Source organism: Aquila chrysaetos, chromosome 10 (genome assembly GCF_900496995.4).
Source record: "Aquila chrysaetos chrysaetos chromosome 10, bAquChr1.4, whole genome shotgun sequence".
Taxonomy (NCBI): Eukaryota; Metazoa; Chordata; class Aves; order Accipitriformes; family Accipitridae; genus Aquila; species Aquila chrysaetos.
This window is the reverse complement of record NC_044013.1, coordinates 27,421,119-27,442,085: the sequence shown is the minus strand read 5'-3', so window position 1 is coordinate 27,442,085 and position 20,967 is coordinate 27,421,119. Positions and strand designations below refer to the sequence as shown.

Sequence of the window (20,967 nt, the reverse complement as noted above, 5' to 3'; positions counted from 1 at the left end):
GCAGTTGCTTGCTGTGCTGGGGCCTCGTCTTCCTGATGCTGGTGCTGCACTGCACTGGGGGGGGGGGGGGTCAGGGTGCAGCCCCCCGGGCTGCAGCAGGCCATGGTGCTGGGTGAGGCTGGTGTCTGTTAAGGGATATGGATGTTGAACGTTGGCCTACTGACAGCAAAGAAACATCAAGCTGGGGGTGTGCATCATCTCTAGTAGCTATTTAGGTGGTGGGACACGTACATCTATAATAGCACAGACGCTCTGCCTACAGACCGTGGGCCTGGGAAGGCTTGGGTCAATGAGAAAGCCCTGCCCTGAGCTCCAAAACAATCAGGTCTCTGTTAACGCAGCTGAATCATTTGCCCAGTCTGAGCTTGTTGGAGTCTGAAGTGAAAAATCAGTGAGCCAAAAAAACCTGTATCCAGGGAGACAAGGAGGCCCCAAGCAGCAGAAGGGCTGTGTGAGATTGAAATCAGCTGTGGAAGGCACTGAGGAAGAGGCCTCTTCTCTACCTTTGCCTACAACCAGGAGCCACTTTGTTTCACAGGGCTGGTCAGGTGTGGCCTTCATCTTTGCAAGTGAGCCCGCTGAGCTGCTGGAGTGTGCACAGCATACATCCTACTTGCTTTTAGTTTCTGAATATGCTGCAGGCTGTAAGTCAGTTAGGCTCTTGTGCTGGGGCTGATTTCTGATCATTGTGTCCCAAAACGCAAAGTGCCCATCCATCTTCCACTCTAGATGCTACAAATACACCATACAGGAGAGAAACCTGCCTAGTTCACTAGTGCCTTTCAGTAGGACAGACCGAAGATGGCCTTGGGAGAGCGATGTTGGGCAGAGAGGTTTGTAGGGCCAGCCCAGCTGCAGCAGTGGGATCCCTGCCTGCCTGACCCCGGTAAGCCTGGAGAGCTGGTGCCCATGCAGGCAGGATGCTGCCCTTGCGTGGGTGTAGGGAGAGAGCACTGCTGAGTGCTGACAAGGTGACTGTTGTACTCACTGGGATGATGCCTTCAGCATGTAGCTGGCCTCCCGGTCATCTGCATTCTCCAGCAGCCTCAGGATGAAAACGTTGGCCAAACTCTGCCCCTGGTCTTCTAACTCCTCTACCCGAAGAAGTCCCCGGGGAGCCGAGTCAAACACTTGGTACTTGTCCCTGGGAGAGGTTAGAGGATTAGGAAAAACTGCAGTTATTCCAGGAGATGTTGGTTTCAGCCACCCAGAACTGTACTGGAGACACAGACCAGGAACCTCTGCATGGCAGGAGGGTAAAAGATGTGCTGCCACGGGAAGGGATGAGGAGGTGGCTATGAAAACCCACCGCCAAGCAATAGACCCTCTCCTTGCTCTGCCTTAAGCATCCCACATGGCCTAGAACAAGTTGCTTGCTCTGTCTGAGCTCCCCATGTAAGAAACACAGATGGTGCTCCCTCAGAGGGGACTGTGAGGCTTAATTCATTCCCATTTGTAAAATGCCTCTGTGTTTTCTGGATACAAGCTGCCGCAGAAGCAAAATATTTCCAGGTGTACAGACACTGCGGCGACATGTTTATTAGAAACGTTGGACTAGTGAGATGCTCTCTACTGGTGAGTCTAGTTAATGCTACAAAGAACGTCCTGTTCTCTGGGACCCATATGTTTGTGCTGCTGTATTTCACTAGTGTCTAGTTGCACAAGACATAGTCCTAAGCATGATGACATTCTCCTCCTCCTGAGGTAGGTTATACCTTGTCAAATATAACTGCTAGCCTCAGGCCTAAATTTATACCCCTTCCTGCTGCTCAAATTTTCTAGCCTGCTTTCTTAGAAGTTTGACTAAGTCTGAGCTGTTCTTCAGGCAGCGATGAGTCAAAAATCACTTCTTGACAGGAAGACAGGCCTCCTGGGTCAGCCCACCAGTTGATGTAGCTCACTGCCACTCTGCAGAAACTGGTGGATACATGCTTGCTTACCCTGCTGGGAGACTAGCCTGGAATCTGTTCAAGTGCTGTTTGCCATAACTTTTCAGCTGGAGAGTGCTGTGCCATCCATGAAGAGTCAACTGTGCTCAAAGGCAAGGTGACTGCTGGAGGGGGGTGTACGGGTCAGGCTAGGATGCCCTCCCTGTGCCTGGGGGACAGGACGGGGGCACAGCATCACAGCCCAGATAAACCCAAGGACAAATAGGACTACTGAAGTGCCCCGCGTACTATCCAAATTGTGCACTCACCCAGGAATTTGCCGGCAAATTACCAGCAGATCATTGAAAAGGAACAAGTAGATTTCTCTGAAGAGTTTCTTGGTGCGAAGCGTTCGTGATGTCTTTGGACCATTCATTTGCTGCAATTCCCCCTGCTTCAGCAGCCAGCGGGAGTGAGAGATGATGGGCACAGACTAGAGATGAGGAAAAGAGGACAAAGATCAGGAGAGCAGCAAAAACTCATGGACTTATATGGTCAAGATGCTGAAAGCAACAAGAGATGCAAAAGGAACACAACCTGCACTGCAGATGATGGAGCAGTACTGCACAGAGAGGACAGTGTGCTCTGCCATCCACACTGCAGCCCAGCACAGAGTGTAACAGAGCTTAGACAGGGAAACAGCAGGGGCCTGAGAATGAACACACACTCAAGGATGGTGATGCTGGAGTCCCAAGTGCTGGATTTAAACACCAGGCTATGCCCTGCACAGCCTGATCTGTCTCTGAGAGATCCCGTGTCTCATCACCTGGGCTGAGCCTTTCTGGCCAGGGTGACTGACTTTCAAAAATGTGTATTTGGCCTTTTGGCTACAAAAAAAACCCCAGATTAAACAGGTTCTCACTGGTTGGGTCTGTCCCAGCCAGGAGCAAATACTGTCCACGCAGCCACCAATAGCACTTCCGCTAGAGTTTTGCCATACATTATGTTAAAAACAAGCAGCCCAGAAAAAAGCACGTCTTGTATCAGAAGAACACTACACTTCCAGTCAAATGACTAAAATATTGGAAAATATCTGCATAGCTGCTACTCTTTCCATCTTCATGCTCTCTCAGTGTTTGTCACGTGCACAGTGGCAGAGTCTGTCTTTCTATGCTCTTGTACTCTCTTCAAGAGAGCAGCCCTGCCTGTGCCAGTGCCCAAGGCAGACCTGCTCCAAAGATGAATGAGCTCCTGCCTGTCATTACAGACTCAGCTTTACAAGAGATGAAGGCAGCCTTGTAGCTACCCCAGTTTAGTGCTGTCCTGTGGACTGTGATCTAGCCCTGATATACTTGTAAAGTGCTCTGGAAAAATAGAATTCTTGGTTGCCCAGTGTGGCTTTACAAACAAATAATCTCAAATTTTTTTTGCTTCGGTTGTTCAGGTACATAAAAATGTTGCTGGGAAGCTAAATATGCTCCTTAAAGTTTGTGAAGCAGACAGATCTGAGAAGCATCTCCATAGCACTCAAGAAAAGAATTGGCAACTTTATACTCAGCACTGGAGTTTCATGGTATATATTAAATGAGATCTGGTCAGACACCCCTAAATATTGATTCAGTCATTTCCTGAGTGGAGCCAAAACAGATCATCAGCAGGTAATTAGAGACTGTACATAATGCATAAACATAGGGATGAATTAAAATGGTGGGAGAGTCTTCATTTTGGTATTTTCCAGCTTTAAAGTGTTTTGCTTTGTAGCTTTCATCTTCCTTTAACATAATTTGCAATGTAAAATAATAGCTGAAAGCTGACCTGCATTTTGAAGAGAGGTGAGAGGGAAGAGCCAGAACTGAGTGCTGGAGCAGGAGCCAGCCACTGCGCACAGGTGGTTTGATGCCAGTGTGTCCCATCTGTGTACACGCACAACACGCTGCCCTTACTGCCGTCCCTGGACTCTGCAGCACGCATGCACAGAGACCACATGCACAGATGCCGTGCCCACAGCAGCAGCATCCCCTTCAAAGGCTTTGGAGGGGGACAGTGTGGACCAGGCCACCACTGAACGCTCGCTAAAAGGAGAGCAGCTGGGTTACTACTGCCATGTATGTGCGCACAACACCTGGATCCTGTTGGTTCGCTGTCTGCAAAGGGTTACAAGCCTATACTTATACCTTGATCTTGAATTCCAGTTTCTTCTGGATGCTGATCATCTGCTCTGTTCGGCTCATCTTCCTGACGCCTTCATTACATGCTTTTACCACCTGGGAAAAAGAAAGTAGGACGATTTGCCTCCACTGGCCTTAAGCAGGTAAGTGATGATGGACAACACAGAAAGGCCTGACTGTGACAGAGTAAGTGCCCTGCTGTAACAGGAATTGACCAAGCCAAACTCTTCTATCAGCACTGTATTCACATGAAAAAGAAAAGGGGGAAAAAAACTCCAAAACCAAACCCACAACAAAAAGAACCAAACCCAAAAACCCCCAAACACCCAGAAGATGTTATAGCTGCAAGCTGACTATCAGAGGACACGTCAGACAGCTGCATTCAGTTACTGAACCAGACAGTATTAAGCAATACTCCTAGTTGCACAGCAAAGGGAACAGCTCATTTTCCAGATCTTGACACACCGTGTATCTCATCTTCCTTGTCCCCAACACTTGAAATGAGGTACAAGCGCAGTATCACCTTCAAGATGAGAATGAAGCCAAAGATCCTCATTTCAAAGATGCAAATGCTGTGGTTCCGCCAAGCAGGACCAGATGCCAAGGCTATGAAATGTCCCAGGGAAAGAGACGTTCATCATACAGAGCCCAGCTATGTTCTGAGTACAAACTTTTAACTTAAAAACCACAACCAACGTGCAGGCACTACCCTATTACAGGGACCTTAACCTAGATGCCACTGCCTGTTTCATAAGGAGCAACTCTGTTGAGAACTAGCTAGGTAGAAAAATTATGTTGGAGAACAAGCTCCACTTTGTGCTCTGTTTCTGCTACTCAAAATCCACCAGAATATCAGCAACTGAAACCATGATCAGCTCTTACCTCTCAAATAGGATACCTACAGAGGCAATAAGCGCCAGAGGATCTCTGTTGTGATGCCTGTACCTAGCTGGATATTAGGCATCTAAACTTAAACAGTTACAGGTAAGTAACCATGCAAAGGGAGTTACGAAATTTATCACGTGAGTCACTGCCAGCTGAATATAGAGAGCATTTTTCTATCAGCAGTTGTAGTCATCTGCATACTATAGGAACAGCCTTCCTCAGGCTTTTGACCAATGGAAAGACAATTGGCTACCAGATACACCAAGAAGGATTCTGCAGATACTAACTAATGCAGAACATTCTTCATTGCTAAGGTCTCTGTCTTTATCCTTAGTAATAGCCAAAGCGTACAATTCCTAGACTAGTTCAGGGCAAATTCAAGAGCCCATTTGGTTCTAGTAGTTCAGTCAGAAGCTGCAACTGTATCCTCAGGCTGATGCTCTAGCAGTTTTCAACTTCAAATACTTACATTGAACTGCAGGATTCAAGAGATGTTCCAAGCTTCTGATGGCTAAGAGTTCAAAGACTCTGTCTTAGCCCATGTAGCTGCCAGCTACGTCCAGACCATTCAGATATGTAGCCTGGAGGTGGGATTGCCCTGTCTGACCGTGTCAGGAACAGCCCAGATAGAAAACATCCCAATGTCTTCCTGATGTTTTGTACACAGCAGTAACTAGCACAACTGAATGCCACACGTACCTACCAGCTTCAGGGAAGAGGGCTAAAAGCAGGCTTGAGTACTTCATCAAGAAACTGTTATTCTAGATCAGAGGAAGAAGTGTGTTGTATTGGAGGAAACCTGACACAGTTGTACTCTACTGCCTGTTGCAGCTAATTACATCTCTCAGTGGGATCCATCACCTTCAGGTATCTGCAAAAACAGTTTATATTTTCAAAGACCCTGAAGGAAAACATTCTCTCTGCCCTTTCCTACAGCGGAAACATACACATCTGTTGTTAGCAAGGGGTACCTTGTCACTGACATCTAAGTCCTTCTAGATTAGTCCATCTTTGAGAGCAAGAAAGACTTAAGAAAAAAAAAAATTACTCTTGAAACACAGTGACAGGATTCAAAGGGACAGCTCCAGGAGCAAATGTAGCTTGTAGGTCTTTTTTTTGCAGGGGGAAAGAGCACAATGGTTTAATCGGCCTTCAAACTTACCGTTTCCAGTTCTTTATGTGCATCCAGGGCAGTGGTTTCCCTGTCAGACTTCTCTTCCACTTTCTTCAAAATATTCTGCAGGGGAGGAAAGGCTGTGTTAACTCTGATCCCAATCTGACAGCACAGAAAGGTCTTTGCTAGCCTCCAAGTTATTTCTGGCCATCAGCCTAATTACAGGATAGGTGACAGTACAGTGACTCTCACCTCTTAGTTCCTCTTTCTCATTAAAACCTGTTCCCATCTGACCTTATATCTAAAAGAAATACAGCAGGCAGACTCCTATTTTATAAAAATAATTTAATAAATAAAAATAGCTAGAGCTGGCACTAACAGACAGTGTTATTGGTAATCCCAGTGGGATAAGACCATTTGGGACTGAACTGTTTCCTTATCCCTAGAACAGTGTCCTCCAGCAACATTTAGACAAGCTGGCAAAGCACAGGAGGAAGATGGCTGACAGTCTGGTCCAAGCCACCATGATGGAGGCTATTATACATGGAGCATTTCCATGTCCTGCAACTGTTCTGCACTGTGCATGTATGTCAGCATCCTATCAGGCAGCTGGGTTGATGGACTGTTGCTACCCCTTCTAGCAGCTCAACAAAGTTCCTCCTCAACTCTTTTGCTCAGTAAAAGCTCTCCAGCAAATTCAATGCTAATTTGGGGATGGTCTCTGAGTGACTGAAATCTTTTTTTCATAGTTGTTGAGAATGTCTAACTCTGTGGAAAGGCTTCATCCAGCTCTAGGGTTGATTGTGGCTGTATCTAAGCCTCATTCACAACTGCTGGAAAGGAAAATTCCAGGAGTGATCCAGAAGACCTTTGGGGGAGAGAGAAGAGCGAAACTCTACCTGCACCAGCAGCTTGAGCCGAGTGATCCTTTGAAATGGCAGAATCAGGAAGGAAGAAAAGGACAGGCCTTTGCACTTGGGATCCAGCTCCAGCTGTGAGATCACTTCCCGGAAAGCTGGCTTGTCCTGGCTGAGAAAAGAGAGAGAGAAGGTGAGGGCTTTGAGTGCTGCCCTGCCTGAGACTCTGGTATATGGCTCGTGACCCAAAAGCAGCTTGGTCCCAGAGACAGCATCTGCCTCACCTCTCCCAATAAGAGAGAAGAGGGGAGGGGAGGAGGGGACTGAATGCTTCTAGGTGTATTTTAATTTAAATCTAGAACTATTTATAGTGTTGGGGGAGGGAAAAAATAGACTTTTAATGTACAAGCCATGCTAGTGTTCACATGTGTTAGCACATCTAGCTCAGCAGCGTATACTGTGTGCGTAGGTGTGTGTGAATGGGGTGTGTGTCCAAGTAGATGAGTCAGAGGCATAATTATGTATTTTTACACAGTTGGAACTCTGTGACAAGGTGAAATTCACACAGTTGTAAGAACAAGACAAGCCACAAAACAGCTCAAGCTTGGCTACTCCTGGCTGCTTAGCTGGAGGATGGAAATCATCATCTGGCCTGAGAAGGGCACGGGCCGTGCCTGGGCCTTCCCTGATGGTGTTCGCAGCAGATGAGGGCATTGCTGGTCCGTGGACACAGCTGCACAGAGCAGCCTCATAAGCCCCAGCTGCCATAGTCAAAGACAATGCTTCCTGGCAACTGCGGGGCCCTGAGGAAGACTTACACTGCTGGAGTCCTGGCTAGCAGAAATAGCATAGATGCGAAAAGATTGCTAACTGTGCAAAACCTGTCTTCGCTGTGTGTGACTCGCAGCATCCAAGGGAAGTCATTGTAAGTGTTTCTTCCTGCTGCAGCAGGTACTTGTGTGATGGTGTGACTCACCAGAGCCACAGCAGAATGGACCTGCGTGCATCTGAGGAACAGCCAAATGGGGGGAACTGTGACACACGTCAGGCTTTGAGTTCAGCCAAGTGCTGCAAAATTCTTCTAGCTAGGAGCCTGTGGAAGAGAGTCTATTCTTCTCTATTTGCTTTACATTCTCCCACAGACAAAAAAAATGCTGCCCTCTAAATTTATATCTAGGAATACCTCTATCTCCAACAGGTCCTTTTCAACCTCAAGTAATCCAGCCTATTGCTGCTTCACTTCTGAGTATTTAGTTAATGGCTCTAGGCAAACTGTTTATATTCTGCAGCTATACTGCTTGCCTCTGACTAAAGGAAACCCTGCAGTAGCCTCTTCTTGGAGAGAATGGTTGGCCAAGCTCAACAGAGGCCCCTTAAAGTGGGTTTTTTTGGCCTTAAAAGCTGGAGAACAGAGAAAGGAAAGGATTAGGGCTTGTTACACTTCCCTGAACCAGCTGCTGCTATGGGGAGGAAATACAGTGCAGCATGTGCAATGGGCTGTCCTGAAAGAATCCAGGACATTGTAACTAAAGAAAAATTAATTCTCCTGCTCAAAGACAAGCCTGTAGGGCACTCTTTGTTTTGAGCGGCGTAAGAGAATTCCTACTGGACCAAAAGACTTGCTAAACTTGAAAAATACTGCAAAAATATCTTGGATTATAGCCTCAGGCCTAGGTAACATCTGCGTGTCTAACACCAGAATGTGAAGAAAATCGGTGGGGTTTTTTTCAAGAAAATTTTATTGTTCTGAAATAAAAAATTAGTTCTCAACTTTGGGAAGGTCAAATGCATTGCTGAAAAGCTCAGGAAAAGCAGTGGCTGTTCTTGTCATCAGAGATCTGTATTACATGCTTGGCCTTTCAATCTCTTGCCTCTGCTTGCAGTTTAAAAATACATACATTTCACAAGTGTGTGTCCCCATGTACACAGTTGGGAAATGCTGTCTCTGAATTGACTTGGTATGTTACCTGCATACTATATAACCCCACCCTTACTATAAAGCCTTTTAATTGTGTTTTCTTTTTATAGGTGCAGTGAAAAATCAGTGAAGTGGGGAAATTGTGTTTCTGTACTATCTAGCCTTTTCTCATAACTATCAAAATTACAGCTAAATCTGTAGCCCATACAATTTTGCAAAATAATTTAGCATCAAGCACTGGAACTCACAGAAGCTGCTTGTAAGCTCTCTCCTGGTAGGTCTGGTTGGAGACGTAGGTGATGTACACAGAGAAGTGATTAACTGTATGCTGATAGACAATATCGCACACATCTGAGATCACAATATTCTCCTCCACCCGCTGCTCGAGGTCCAACAGGAAGCTAGATGAGAAACCCAGCACTCATATTAATTGTGAACTGAAGAAGCCCTTGGGGTTTAAAGCAATGAATGTGTTCACAGGCTCTTTGAAAAGATAGTGGGTAACAGACAGCCCCTAGTCAGCTCCTTCTTTCCTCTACAAATGAGGTTAGCTAAAGCGATGCCATTTAGCTGGACAAAAATCCATCAGGAGTTGTCTTACCGCTCACTAACAGCCATGACATCCAGGACATTGGAGAAGAGGATGTGTGCCTCAGACTGGTGTAAGATCTTTTTCAGACGTTCGTTCTCCATGAAGTGAGACACCAGCAGATTCAGACTCTTGTAATACGAGGCTTCAGAAGTAACCAGCTCAAACATGGCCTGGGGGAGAATCCCAAAGAAGGAAATCAGCAGGTACCTTCTACTTCTATAGTGAGGCACACACAGTGTTAATGAGAACATCTGTGTTGCACACAGTCATGGACCTTGCATCCACCCTCCAGGCCCAGAGTATGAGGAGAGGTAAGCCCAGAATGGCATTTGCTATGTGTTGCGGAGGATAGTGACTTGAACAGGGAAGATTTCCTCCCTCAGCCATCAGCCTGGCTCCTTCTTTTCTCTCCTAAGTTGTTCGATTGCATTTCCTTCCATTGAATCTCTCCAGCAGAATTCTTTTTTTTCTCATTATATATAAGCAGTCTGATTTTGTGCACGTGCACAAATAAAAGCACTTCATGGGCTCTACCCTTCCTTCTTAGTGTCACTCAGGCTTGACCTGAGGCTGCCTCATGCACTGGTGTCCCCCCCTATGCCTGCTTGTCATGGTCCTGCACTTTCATTTCCCTTTCGGGAAGTTCCCCTCGACAGCCTCCATGCACCTTCCAACCCACTGCTGATCATGACAACGCCAGCTTGTATCTCTGCTTGTTGTGGGTTGTTGTGCTACCTAGGAGGGTCTCCTTGCACCCTCTACACTCTTGTTTTAGAAAAGCCATGGTGTAGGGGCTGGGGTGTAGAGCATCCAGCACACTGCAGCCCCAGTATGCAACACATGCTGCTCCTTGGGTCAGAGCTAATAAAAATACATAGCTGTGGTGCTCCAAGCTCCTGTGTGTTCCCTGACCCAAAGGAAATACAGCTGTTACTGTCCAGCTGAGGCTCCCTGGTCAACCCTGGCCATAGGCTTTTCTGACCCAATTCACCAAGGACTAGGACAAGACACAGTAGTCCTTAACTATTACCATAAGCCATAAATAATCTCCAAATTCCAGCTCTTGCTTCTCCTGTTAAAAGAGAAGTCTCTGGTACAAAGCCTGGGTTTCTCAGGCCAGGGATGTGGTCTGGGGAAGCAGAAAGATAAATTGATCGTTTGGTTCAGAGATAAATCACAAGTTAATGAGACAAGGATGTAAAACCTTCTGCCCACAGCAGGTCCCGCAGGGACAGTCCACTATTACCACACAGAGCTTATTTACTCTCCAGGCAAGTGTTTGTCGTCTTTCTTCAGTAGCAGATAAAAAAGGTGATTATTTACACAACTACCGAATCCATTAGTTGAAGTAAGATTAATTGAAGATTCTCACAAGAGTTTCAACATGGTGAAAAATCATTAGATCCTTCAGACATCTCTTGACGAAGGTGCATCTTGGGCTTCTTGTCCTGGGGCTGGACCATGCTGCCGCTGCTGAAAGAGGAACCTTTTGGTAGCTCAGTGAAAGTCTCGCTTCCTTGAACCTAAGCTGCTTTGACCCTTGAGCCCAATCTCCCCTACTGCTCACAGCTCCTCTGCTACACCCTGGTGAGGATGGGAGCTGGCCAGGCAGTGCAGGTGCAAGTCCCTGACGTCCACTAGCTCTCAGAGGCTGCAGGGGTCCAGCTAGAGTCGAGGAGATCCAATGGAGCAGCAGGTACATGCAGTATTTTTTTGTGCTGTGCATATGGAAAAATATCTTCCAAATTAGCTGGGGGTCTGTCTTGCGGCTTGGTTGTTCTTTTTTTGGGTTGTGGGGTTTTTTGGTTTATTTTTAAAGAAATTATTTTAAATTCTCTGCTGATCAGTTTTTGGCCTTTTCCTGGAAATAATCACTATGCATCACAGAAGAACCTGAGGCACAGAGACCTGGGTTATATTCCTGGCACTGTGCTGCAGTCCAAGATCTGGGAAGCTGGGCACAGCAAGGAGGGACTGTTACTCAATCCAGGGCTGCTAAAATATCAGTTGAAGTGACATTTCAGCTCTTTGTGGGGTTGGTAGCCTAGGAAATACTCCTGGTGGGCAGTTAAGTCAAACAGGTGGTCCTTTCCTGCACCAGAGAAGGAGGCTGTGCCTGCACAGCCCCCAGAAGGGAGATAGAGCAAAGGGTGTGGGTAGAAATACACTTGGTCAGTATATGTGGACAGCTGGTGTTTAAGGAATGAGAGGATGGGGGGTTTTTTCCAAGGCCAGATTCCCAATGAGAAAAGTGGAGGGGTATCAGCTCGGCTTCTCCCAGCAGCTTCACCAGGGCACCTGCTGAACCTGAGAAAGAACCTGTCTCTCCTTCTCTGCATGACTGGCTAGGTCCTAAATGTAGCTCTTACAGCTTTAACTGTACCTTTTTATTTGATAAATGAGAGGAGAAGTGGAAATGGGTAAAGATGCACCAAAGAATAAGACAGGATGTGCTGGGACAGCCTGTCCCTTCCAGATATCCTGGGGATTGATATCACCAGTCATTTTGCACTGCAGCTTTCCAGACATTCCAAGCCAGGAATTTTTTTCTGCAAGGTTTGATTGCAGGATGGCCATGAGAGCCAAGATCAAGACCTGCCGCTCTGTCACTGCCTTTAAACCCTCAGACAATTTGCTTCATCTAGAAGGTTGCTTCCTGATCTGCAGAAGCCCCTTTGCCTATGTTTGGAGAAATTAATTTGTGTGTGTTTGCTGTTCACCATAGTGGGGTGTGCTAGACCTGCATGGGCATGTGCAGAGTGCAAGCCATACTAAAGAAATAAAGAAATCCATAGTGAAAATATCAATATACAGGGCTCTGATTTAAAGGAGATGCTAGGAAAGCAAAGAACATCTCCACTGATCGGGACAAGCTTCTGGAAATGTTCACAGCATGTGCAAGGCACAAGTTTCCTAATTTACTTTGGAGATCCAGCCGGTCCTCTACAGACCCAAAGTACCTACTCCAAGCAGCCCAGACTGCTGTTTCCCTTTTAAATGGTAAGTATGAGCTGCAAACCTCCTAAACTGGCACCAAACATCCAACCATGCAATGCGACGGTGTGGTCTCTGTGGAATAAATGAACTTTGCTAGCTCTAAGTAGTCACTAGAAAAAAAAGAGCATGAGCTCTAGCTCTAAGCAGTCACTAGAAAAAAAAAGGCATGAGCTTCTGGTCTTGGAATTGCAAAAATAACTAGAAAAAAATTTGAACTAAATGTCAATTGATGTAATGCTATCTTCCTGAGTCTACAAATAGTCTGAAACTATCTCTTGGAAACATGACTGACACTGTTCCATCAGTCCTCTGGCTCATTAACTTCATGAAATCTCATAGTGACGTAAAAGCTATACTAATCATTTTCATTGCTTATGTTTTGGCAGAGAGATTGAGAAAAGCAAAGAGAAGTGAAGCCTAAGGAAGAAGGAAATGTAGAAGATAAAAAAGGAGAAAAATTAAGAGTCACCGAAAACAAGAGTAAGTAATCCTACAGGCTAAATTCCTATTGAGACAATATGGTGTTTTACTGCATAGATTGGAAATACCTGTTCCTAATGGCCCTGCTTTTCATGTAAAGCACCAGGTGAGAAGGGGGAATTCTGGTCTAGTCTAGGAGGGATGTTGTTCTGATCCGATGCCATGGCATTGGCTGTGACCAGCTCTCACACCTGACTGCTTTCACAGGGCCAGTCTGACATCCATCTGCTAGAAGTGCAGTAAGTCCGGCACAAGAGCTTTCTGGAGGTTTGAAATCCAAGGTTTGCTCAAAGAAGTAAAGGAAAGGAAATATTTTCTGGACATTTTTGTGAAAATGGAAGAAGAGAGAAAGACTGCCTACCTGTCACGTGCTCTTCCACACAGAGGCCATGTCACCAGTACACACAACCAGGTTCAAGTCCCTCTTTTGCTCGAGCAAGTAATACTTTCAGAGCAGTAGCTCTCTGATCTAAATTCACACCATGACACATGGTGCAGATTAGTCTGTCTCTGCCCCTTCTTCTAACACCAAAGTGACCTGAATCCAAATAATCCCTGGCAAAAACTTTATAAAAGCTCATACACCTTGGCAAAAATGGTTCAGTTCAAAGATTGAGAATACTTTGCTAAACTATTTTTATTAGTAAATTGGTTTGGGTGAGTTCCACCCAGCTCAGAATGTCCTAAAACATGGAAGATGAACACAGTGTAGGAAAATCAATACAGTTAGCAAGCAGAAAAGGACAAAATGAAGAAACTATACAGTAAATACAACAAGGACAAAATTACGAAACTATACAGTAAATAAAAAAAGGACAAACTAAAACGTAGAGAACTGAACTGGGGAAGAGGAATAAACCGGAGCCACTCCACAAAAAGGCCATACCAATATCTAATTTAAGGTTCATACTGAAAGAAGTTTCACACTGAAAGAAGATTCACTGATTAAATGTTGTTTCTTCTAATTTCTGGACCACTACCTCTTCAGAGCCTAGTATCTTGGTGACAGAATTTGTTTTAACCTAAATCACATGTAATAACAGGGAGTGTGTTTTCTCTCTAGTCACTTGTTCCTCCTGCTACATACATGTTGTCTGTAATTTCCTCCATGTTGACTCCATGTCAGAACCCAAAAAGCATTTCCTTTGGCTTGGTCTTCTTGTACCATTACATTTTCTAGACAGTTAAAAAAAAGCCCTTGTTGATTCATGTTTTGCTGTGTTCGATGCTCAACAGATGTCTGGATAATTAAAACTACCCTATCAATAACCTAGTCATTTCTGATAATTATTCCAGTAGCACATAATTTTTGTATTTCCCTGATCTCTGTAACATGTCTTTTGCTTTTTCCTTTGTTCTTCCTTTTTCTGCATTTGCACCCACATTTTTTGTGACACTTCCAGTTGTTTCACATCCTCCTACTCTCACATTTGCTTCAGATGAAGAAGGCTGGTGTGGCAGAGACCATTGCTGTCTGAATTCTGTTTGAGTTCCCGCGGCTAATGGGCCGTGCTGCAACACTTTTTTGCTGAAATTGCTGGGGGGTGGATGTGGTTTTGGGGAGGTGGGGTGGGTTTTTTTGTTTGTTTTGTTTTGTTTTTTTCTTTGTTGTTTTGTTGGGGTTTTTTTCCCCTTCCTGAAACTCCATTTTCTGGCTCATTTGTTCCAATGGGGACAATGACAAATTGCCTTCTTGACACTTTTCAAGCATCCATTGCTCTTCCAGTCAAGTTTCCTGTTTTAATGCTTGAAAAACACCTGTGTCTTGCTTTTTATCTTGTATTGATAACCTGCTTAGTCATTTTCTGTCATTGCCAATAACGAAGACCAGATTCCTCTTCTTGTTCTTGTCTCTTTCATTTTGCAGCTTACTGCAGATGAGCAAGTTTTTCTTTGATTATTTAAGCCCTGCTCCATCACAGCTATGGTGGTGTTCTCTTCCTCAACTGTGAACAGGGGTATTTGCTTCAACTTTCTTTCCATTTGTGTACCGGTGTTCCTCCCTGTTGTCTAAATAATACTCTTCTCCTACCTGTCCTGGCTGAAGGGCTCCAAGCTCTTCTAGTCCCTGCGTTTACCACAGCTTTGAAGATAAAATGGGTCAGAATGGTACAATTTTGTCCTTAAGACATTTACTCCAGAATTTCTGCTGCCCTGTACTTCAGGTAAATTCCTCCAATTCTGCTTCATGAAGCTGAACGCTTTACATTCACTTAATGTAAGCCCTTATGTACAGCTTACACTCCCAATTCATATCCAATGTAAGTACAGTTCCAGAGCTGCAGGAGGAAGCAGTGTTTGCTTATAGCAAGGCTGAATTCAACATCATCTCTTTAATTCTATCAGTGATTTCTCCAGCCCTTCTTGTTTTCTGTCCTTGACTCTCCTCACAAAGCAAATTCTCCACTTTATCTATTCAATGTTCAGCCAATTTCACAGCTTTCTGGCTTCTAGCAATTTTATAATCTCTTACTGTGCTAATCCCAGAACAAACAGGAAGAAAATTTCAGCTCTGATAAACTAACATCAGGAGAAAGCACAGCACTTCTTTAAGGCAGCACTGTCCCATCTCCATCTGCTTTATTTCTCTTGTTATTTAAGCAGAGAGAAGAAAATTCAGCACGCTTAATGTTGGGGTTCAGCAGCACAGAGATTTTTTCCTTAAGACACCTACAGGTAATAAAAGTAACTAAACAGAAATGGCAGGGTTTGAAATCTATAATGCAAACTTTTAAGCAAATGTTTCTCTGCAAAAGACTCTCCATTTTGAAGCAGAAAGAAAAACAAAAGCTTGTAATTTTTCAGATGCCAGATTGTGTTTTTAACGCTGGCACTTAGAAGCACCGTGTTTTGCCAGGTAAACAGAACAAATCTGATATAGAAATAACCAGTGCAGAGTAAGAACATGGGAAAGCAACAAATTACTTTAGTCACCTTCAGCCATAACCCTGACACACTAACAGTCTGTGCTGCCAGCCCAAGCTACCCTGTATAAACATGGGTCCCTTCTACTAAGGATGTAAGTAACACAGCCCTGCCCATCATACCCCTGCAGTTCACAAGATGAGCCTTTCCAGTATAACAGTGAAGTTAGTTACAGTCTTGGCCAGGACTAGGGTGGCATTGTATACACAAGGGATTCATAAATGTTGATTATGCAAATCCAAGTAAACTTAGGGGGAACTGCTCATACCCCAAGATGTTCTTCAGCCCTTTGGGTACAATCTTATGAGCCGCAGCTGAACAGATACACTGCTGCAACGGTCTCACCAGAAGCAATCCTGGCGCAGGAGTATAATAGGACTCAGAATCGAGCCTTTGAAGGCCCATTGCTGGTATTACAGTGCACACCACACACTAAACAAGGCTTGTTCGTCTCCACTGCTGGCTACAAACGCAGTGCTATGCATTGACAAAGAGCATTCACATTCCCCACGCTATCCAAAACAGCAACCAGTTGTAAATTGTTGTGTGACTGATGTTTTCATTAATTGCAGCAGCTACCCCCACCTACTACTTTGATGCAGCCCTATAAATTAACAGCGTATGACTCTTAGTGATGTCATGCACTGTATGACTAAAATGCAAATATACCTGTCACTATTTTTTACTGTTTTGCGTAAGACTCCAAGTAACAACTTTTAAAAATAAGGAAGTTTATCAATCTCCATCTCTTCCCTTTCCATTAATGTCGTCATATTTAAAACAGATTACAGTTAACGGTTGAATTCTTCTAAAATTTCTGGTGGAAAGTATGTATCCTGCCAGTAACTTCAGAAGAGGATTAATGTGCAGTGGCAACCAAGAGCTTTATTGCAAGAGCCTCTTCATTATCCCTCTTCCTTTGTAAATTGCTCCTAATGCTGAATCAGAAAAGAGAAAAGAAGTTCTTTCTTGCTACAGAAATGTCCAGCAGCAATAGCATATAGAACATCTGTAGTTTCAAAAAAAGAGCAAGTGGTGCTAACCAGTGCAACACAGAGAAGTACTCAGCAGGCTGAGGCTTGTCTGTGACTGCTATGAAGCTTTTCATTTTTAAATCTTGATCATTTGACTTAATTCACTCTCACTCTTTTAAGCAACAACACGGTCAAGAAACATTCCACCTTCCCCCATTACCTCCTGCAGCTTGATCTCATCTGGCTGGAGGATGCTGAGGACCCCGCTGCTCCGGATCTCAGGAAGATCCTGCCATAAGTTGAACCTGGAGTTGGAGTTCCTTAGCAAACTGATTTGTGGTGGAGCTTTGCTTTCAGTTGTACTTGTAGGTTCTGCTTCAGATGGGGTTTCCTCGCTGGGTGAACTCTCTTCAGGGTCTGTCTGTGAATCCTGCAGTCGTCTAGTTTCAATCTCCTGGCGTGTGGATTTATCTCGATATTCCTGATACAAGAGTCCTAGGAGGCAACATAATAGGTCTGAGAGGTTACAACTGAACAAAAGAGTAGAAATGTATTGTGGGAAAAGGTATTTGTTTTGCATTAGTTCACCTCAGCAAAGGTGAGAGAGATCACTTCTGTGCTGAGCAAAAAAGCCAGTTATGGCATTCCTATTTCAGCCAGAAGTGGAAACTATAAATGGAAGGCCATTTCTAAATCTAAAGTATTGTCAACAATCTGCTCTCACAAAACATTTAGTAACACAATCAGATGAATCCATGATCAATCAGAAGACATAAAAGAAGTGGTTTGTTATTTAAACCTTGATTTTTTCTGCAACGTTATTATGTTACAAGTTACGTAGACTGGTAGGTACGTGTAAGTGTGTGTCTGGAAAAGTAATACTGTGTATATTGAAACTACTTTAAAGGAGCAATTGGATGGCCATGAAAATCCTTAAGGAGGAAACACCGAGCTGCTGTTAAGGCCCTGGACAGGTGAAGCATTGGGACAACAAGCTACAGTTACTAGTTTGTTTTGGTATTGACTTCATGGTTAGCCTTGGACATGTTGCTTAATTTCTTTCTGTTTTCCTTCTCGGTTTCTAGGATGAATGAAGATAAGAAATTAACATTCAAAAGGTACCTGAATGCCACAGCACTAAGGAAAAGGCTCTGAATTCACACCACCTTGCAGCACATCAATCACACGAGGTGTCTTCTGAGTTTCACTTACTAACTTCAGGAGAAGACAAAATTGCACAGAATTTGCCCCCACCCCTGATTTTAAATGACAGCACAAAAAAGGTAGGAATCCTGAAATTCCTTGGCCATCTTTAGAAGATCCTTTGTCTCTCCTAGGGCTTTCTAACTGTCCCATTTCTCTTTCTAAGCCATCTATAGGACCCAGAATATTAATTGCTTGAATATAAAATGTAATTTAGAAGATATGAAAAGACAAGAGAGCATGAGCCTGCTCTGAGTCACTCTCCTCACTCAAACTGAAGGAGTGCAATTTACATTATCTCCCTTGGTTTATACTTGAATTGCAAAGTTTAACATGAATGAATAAAGTCCCTGATGTTAAAAAAAACCACCAAAACTACATTTTTTTTTGCCTGAATCATTAGGGGTTAAAATCTATGTGGTCACATGCATTCACGATATTGGATCTCAGAAGCAAATTCCATGTGTAATAAGATGAGAGACAACTGGGTTGGGAGTTTGTCTAGGGAGGGCAGAAACATGGATGTTACTGCCTATTAAATCTCTGGGTCAGTTTTCAAAAGGCTCTGTACCAGTCACTGTTAAAAACTGTATCAGAAATATGCTGGGGAAAAGCACAGGCACAAGGACAGCATTACTGCAGTCTGCAAGTATATCCTGCTATCTGTTCTCCCTGGGAAGATGCTCAACACCGGATTAAAATAGCAATAAGGGTAGCTGTGCCTAGGAAACCATACAGTCTTCTGTTAGCTTCCTACACGATAACTGAAGAGAGGAGACTTCCCCTGAAGTTTTGCATGCTGCTGCTACTTATATAATTTCCCTCTGCGTCAGCTAGGCTTATATGACTTTCCTAAGCATTTCCGCCTGTTATTTAGCATCAGTGAGGGTGCTGAGGATGTAGCAGGGTGGAAAGGCTCCTTCAGGAATGGAGCAGAAAGCCTGCTGAATCAGAGCTGCTTTCAGTGGTGCTGATCTGTAAGCTCAGCCTGTGCTTGAAGGCTCTGGTGCGGTAAGCACTGGGCACTTTCTACCCCACCGAAATGCACACCAGACAGCAGGACAGGCTGGGAGGTAACACCCTGCAGCAGTTGACTCAAGGGAAAACATGCTGGGAAACTGAAGTATAATCTATCTATTTTACTCATATTGGAGCTAATGATACTTCAGTGTCTGACTGTACAGCCATGTTGTGCTGGTGGGTCTGCCCTGCAAGTCAGAGGCTATTAAGGATATTTTGTGTAAGGGGGATTTAGTGTCCCTTGTGCAGATCTGGAGAGGAGCCCTTTAAAAAAGATCCTCAAGACAAATTTCCCCTTTGCTTTTAAGGAAATAAAATCCAGACAATGAAACTTAATCTTGTTTCCAGGTTCCCCATCTGACCAATCGAACAGGTAAAACCTGCGGAGCCTTCAGTGGCAGGCAAAGGCAAATACGGGCATGGGGACATTGGTAGACCAAAGGCATCTACCACCATAACTCGTTCGGAAATCACAGCAAGGTAACTCATTTTAAGGAGGGAGCTGAAGAGAGACTGGCTGAAGCTCTACCACAGACAGCAATATGGGGAGGAAGCAGAAAAGTGATACCAGTAGAAAGACAAAAGACAGGTAGATGTTGAGGCAGAAGAAGCATAGGAAGAAACTAAGAGGGTTGTGCTAGCAAGGAAAAAAGATATACTCACTATCTTGCTGTAAAAGGTCTATCCATATGTCGGTAAAGTGGTTACAAAGGGTACAGCAAAAGCTTAGATAAGAGAGAGAGAGGGAGAGAAGCCATGCAAAAGCCTACTCTAGATGAAGCAGGAGATGGTCATGGCACAGGATGGGTGGCGTAACAGATGCAAGGTCAGGGAACAGGGTTTTGACGTTGAAAGGAGAGCACTATATCTGGGAACTGACTGAATGTGTAGAAAGAAGCTGAGATTAGTAGTTGAATGTGACTCAGAAGATACAATGCTTATGTTTAGTAAGTGAACAAGTACAAAATGTCAGAGACCTGTACAAGCTCCATTCATTGCTTTATGTCCCAACTGTCCCTACTGCTGCGATCTGGCTCAAGGTTAACCGTGTGGTCAGAGCATGGGCTTGGTGTCACCTGTTGGCTTAAGTGGTTAAGGCTGATCTTCCCAAGGGGTGTTTACATAGTTTGTATAGTACCTAATAGACTTATCCCTTTGTGTTTATTCCATTTAATTTTGCTGCCACAGTCTCCCTTCCCAGCTCTCTCAAAAACTGGGAGGGGAATTGAAAAACTAGTTACTAATTGTGGAAAATCCTCACCTTAGAGAGTTCGCAGTGCTTTTAAAGTAAACGTTATTACACTGAAAGCTATGTAAAATCTCAGGAGGTCCAGAGATGTTTTCTCTGAAATTCTCTGCTCCAGTTTCAGGCAAAAAGTCCATTAATGCCTCAAAGGCAGGAGGGAGGGAAAGGAACGAGTGTGTTCCAGCCATTCGAAATGACCTCTCTGTTGAGGATTAGCCTTGCATCTCTGGTTGCCAAAACCCTGTCTCCTCCATCAAGGTGCAACAGACCTACTTGCAGCTACACTGATGCGTGCAGAGCTATCACACGGCTTCCTTCTGATATATAGCACATAAAAATACATATGAATATAGGTTGCTTTGAAGTCCTGCTGGTTTTAGTATTTTTATTATGCCTTTTAGCAGCACAGTCCCAGTAAACTGACAATATACAGACACATCTGCCTTGGGAGATTAGTACCTACACAGCCAAAAGCAAGTAACAGATCTGGTAACATCCATGCAAATTGTTCACCACTTTCCTCCAGAAGGCCCCGAACTCAGCTGTTTTGTCGGACAGACACTGGCAGGCTGCTGGTTTCACACCAGCCTCTTTCCCCAGCACTGTCCCTGTGGCATCAGGCACTCCAAGAATCAGCCCTGCCTCCCACGACCTGACACCAAACTGCAGCCACTCTCCTCTCCCAGAAACAGTGTGAGAATTCTCCTTTTTCCTGCCCGG

General features: G+C 44.5%; 1 protein-coding gene and 1 long non-coding RNA gene across 8 annotated transcripts in view; one reads left to right on the top strand and one right to left on the bottom strand.

The window, feature by feature from the left end:
• Nucleotides 1-20,967, bottom strand: part of NGEF (neuronal guanine nucleotide exchange factor) — a 53,304-nt gene that overhangs the window by 5,840 nt on the left and 26,497 nt on the right. For all 7 annotated transcript variants that reach the window (XM_030028426.2, XM_030028425.2, XM_030028427.2 and 4 more), the window contains 8 exons: nucleotides 16,999-17,273; nucleotides 9,412-9,572; nucleotides 9,059-9,211; nucleotides 6,935-7,064; nucleotides 6,084-6,158; nucleotides 4,043-4,132; nucleotides 2,198-2,361; nucleotides 989-1,144 (listed from right to left, as the gene is read on the bottom strand). In XM_030028426.2, the coding sequence (XP_029884286.1) occupies nucleotides 989-1,144; nucleotides 2,198-2,361; nucleotides 4,043-4,132; nucleotides 6,084-6,158; nucleotides 6,935-7,064; nucleotides 9,059-9,211; nucleotides 9,412-9,572; nucleotides 16,999-17,273 (1,204 nt within the window). The remainder of the gene's footprint in view (nucleotides 1-988; nucleotides 1,145-2,197; nucleotides 2,362-4,042; nucleotides 4,133-6,083; nucleotides 6,159-6,934; nucleotides 7,065-9,058; nucleotides 9,212-9,411; nucleotides 9,573-16,998; nucleotides 17,274-20,967) is intronic.
• Nucleotides 12,843-20,536, top strand: LOC115347266. Its single transcript, XR_003925424.2, has 4 exons — nucleotides 12,843-12,879; nucleotides 17,864-18,061; nucleotides 19,350-19,481; nucleotides 20,366-20,536. It is a non-coding gene; the product is annotated as an uncharacterized LOC115347266 (long non-coding RNA).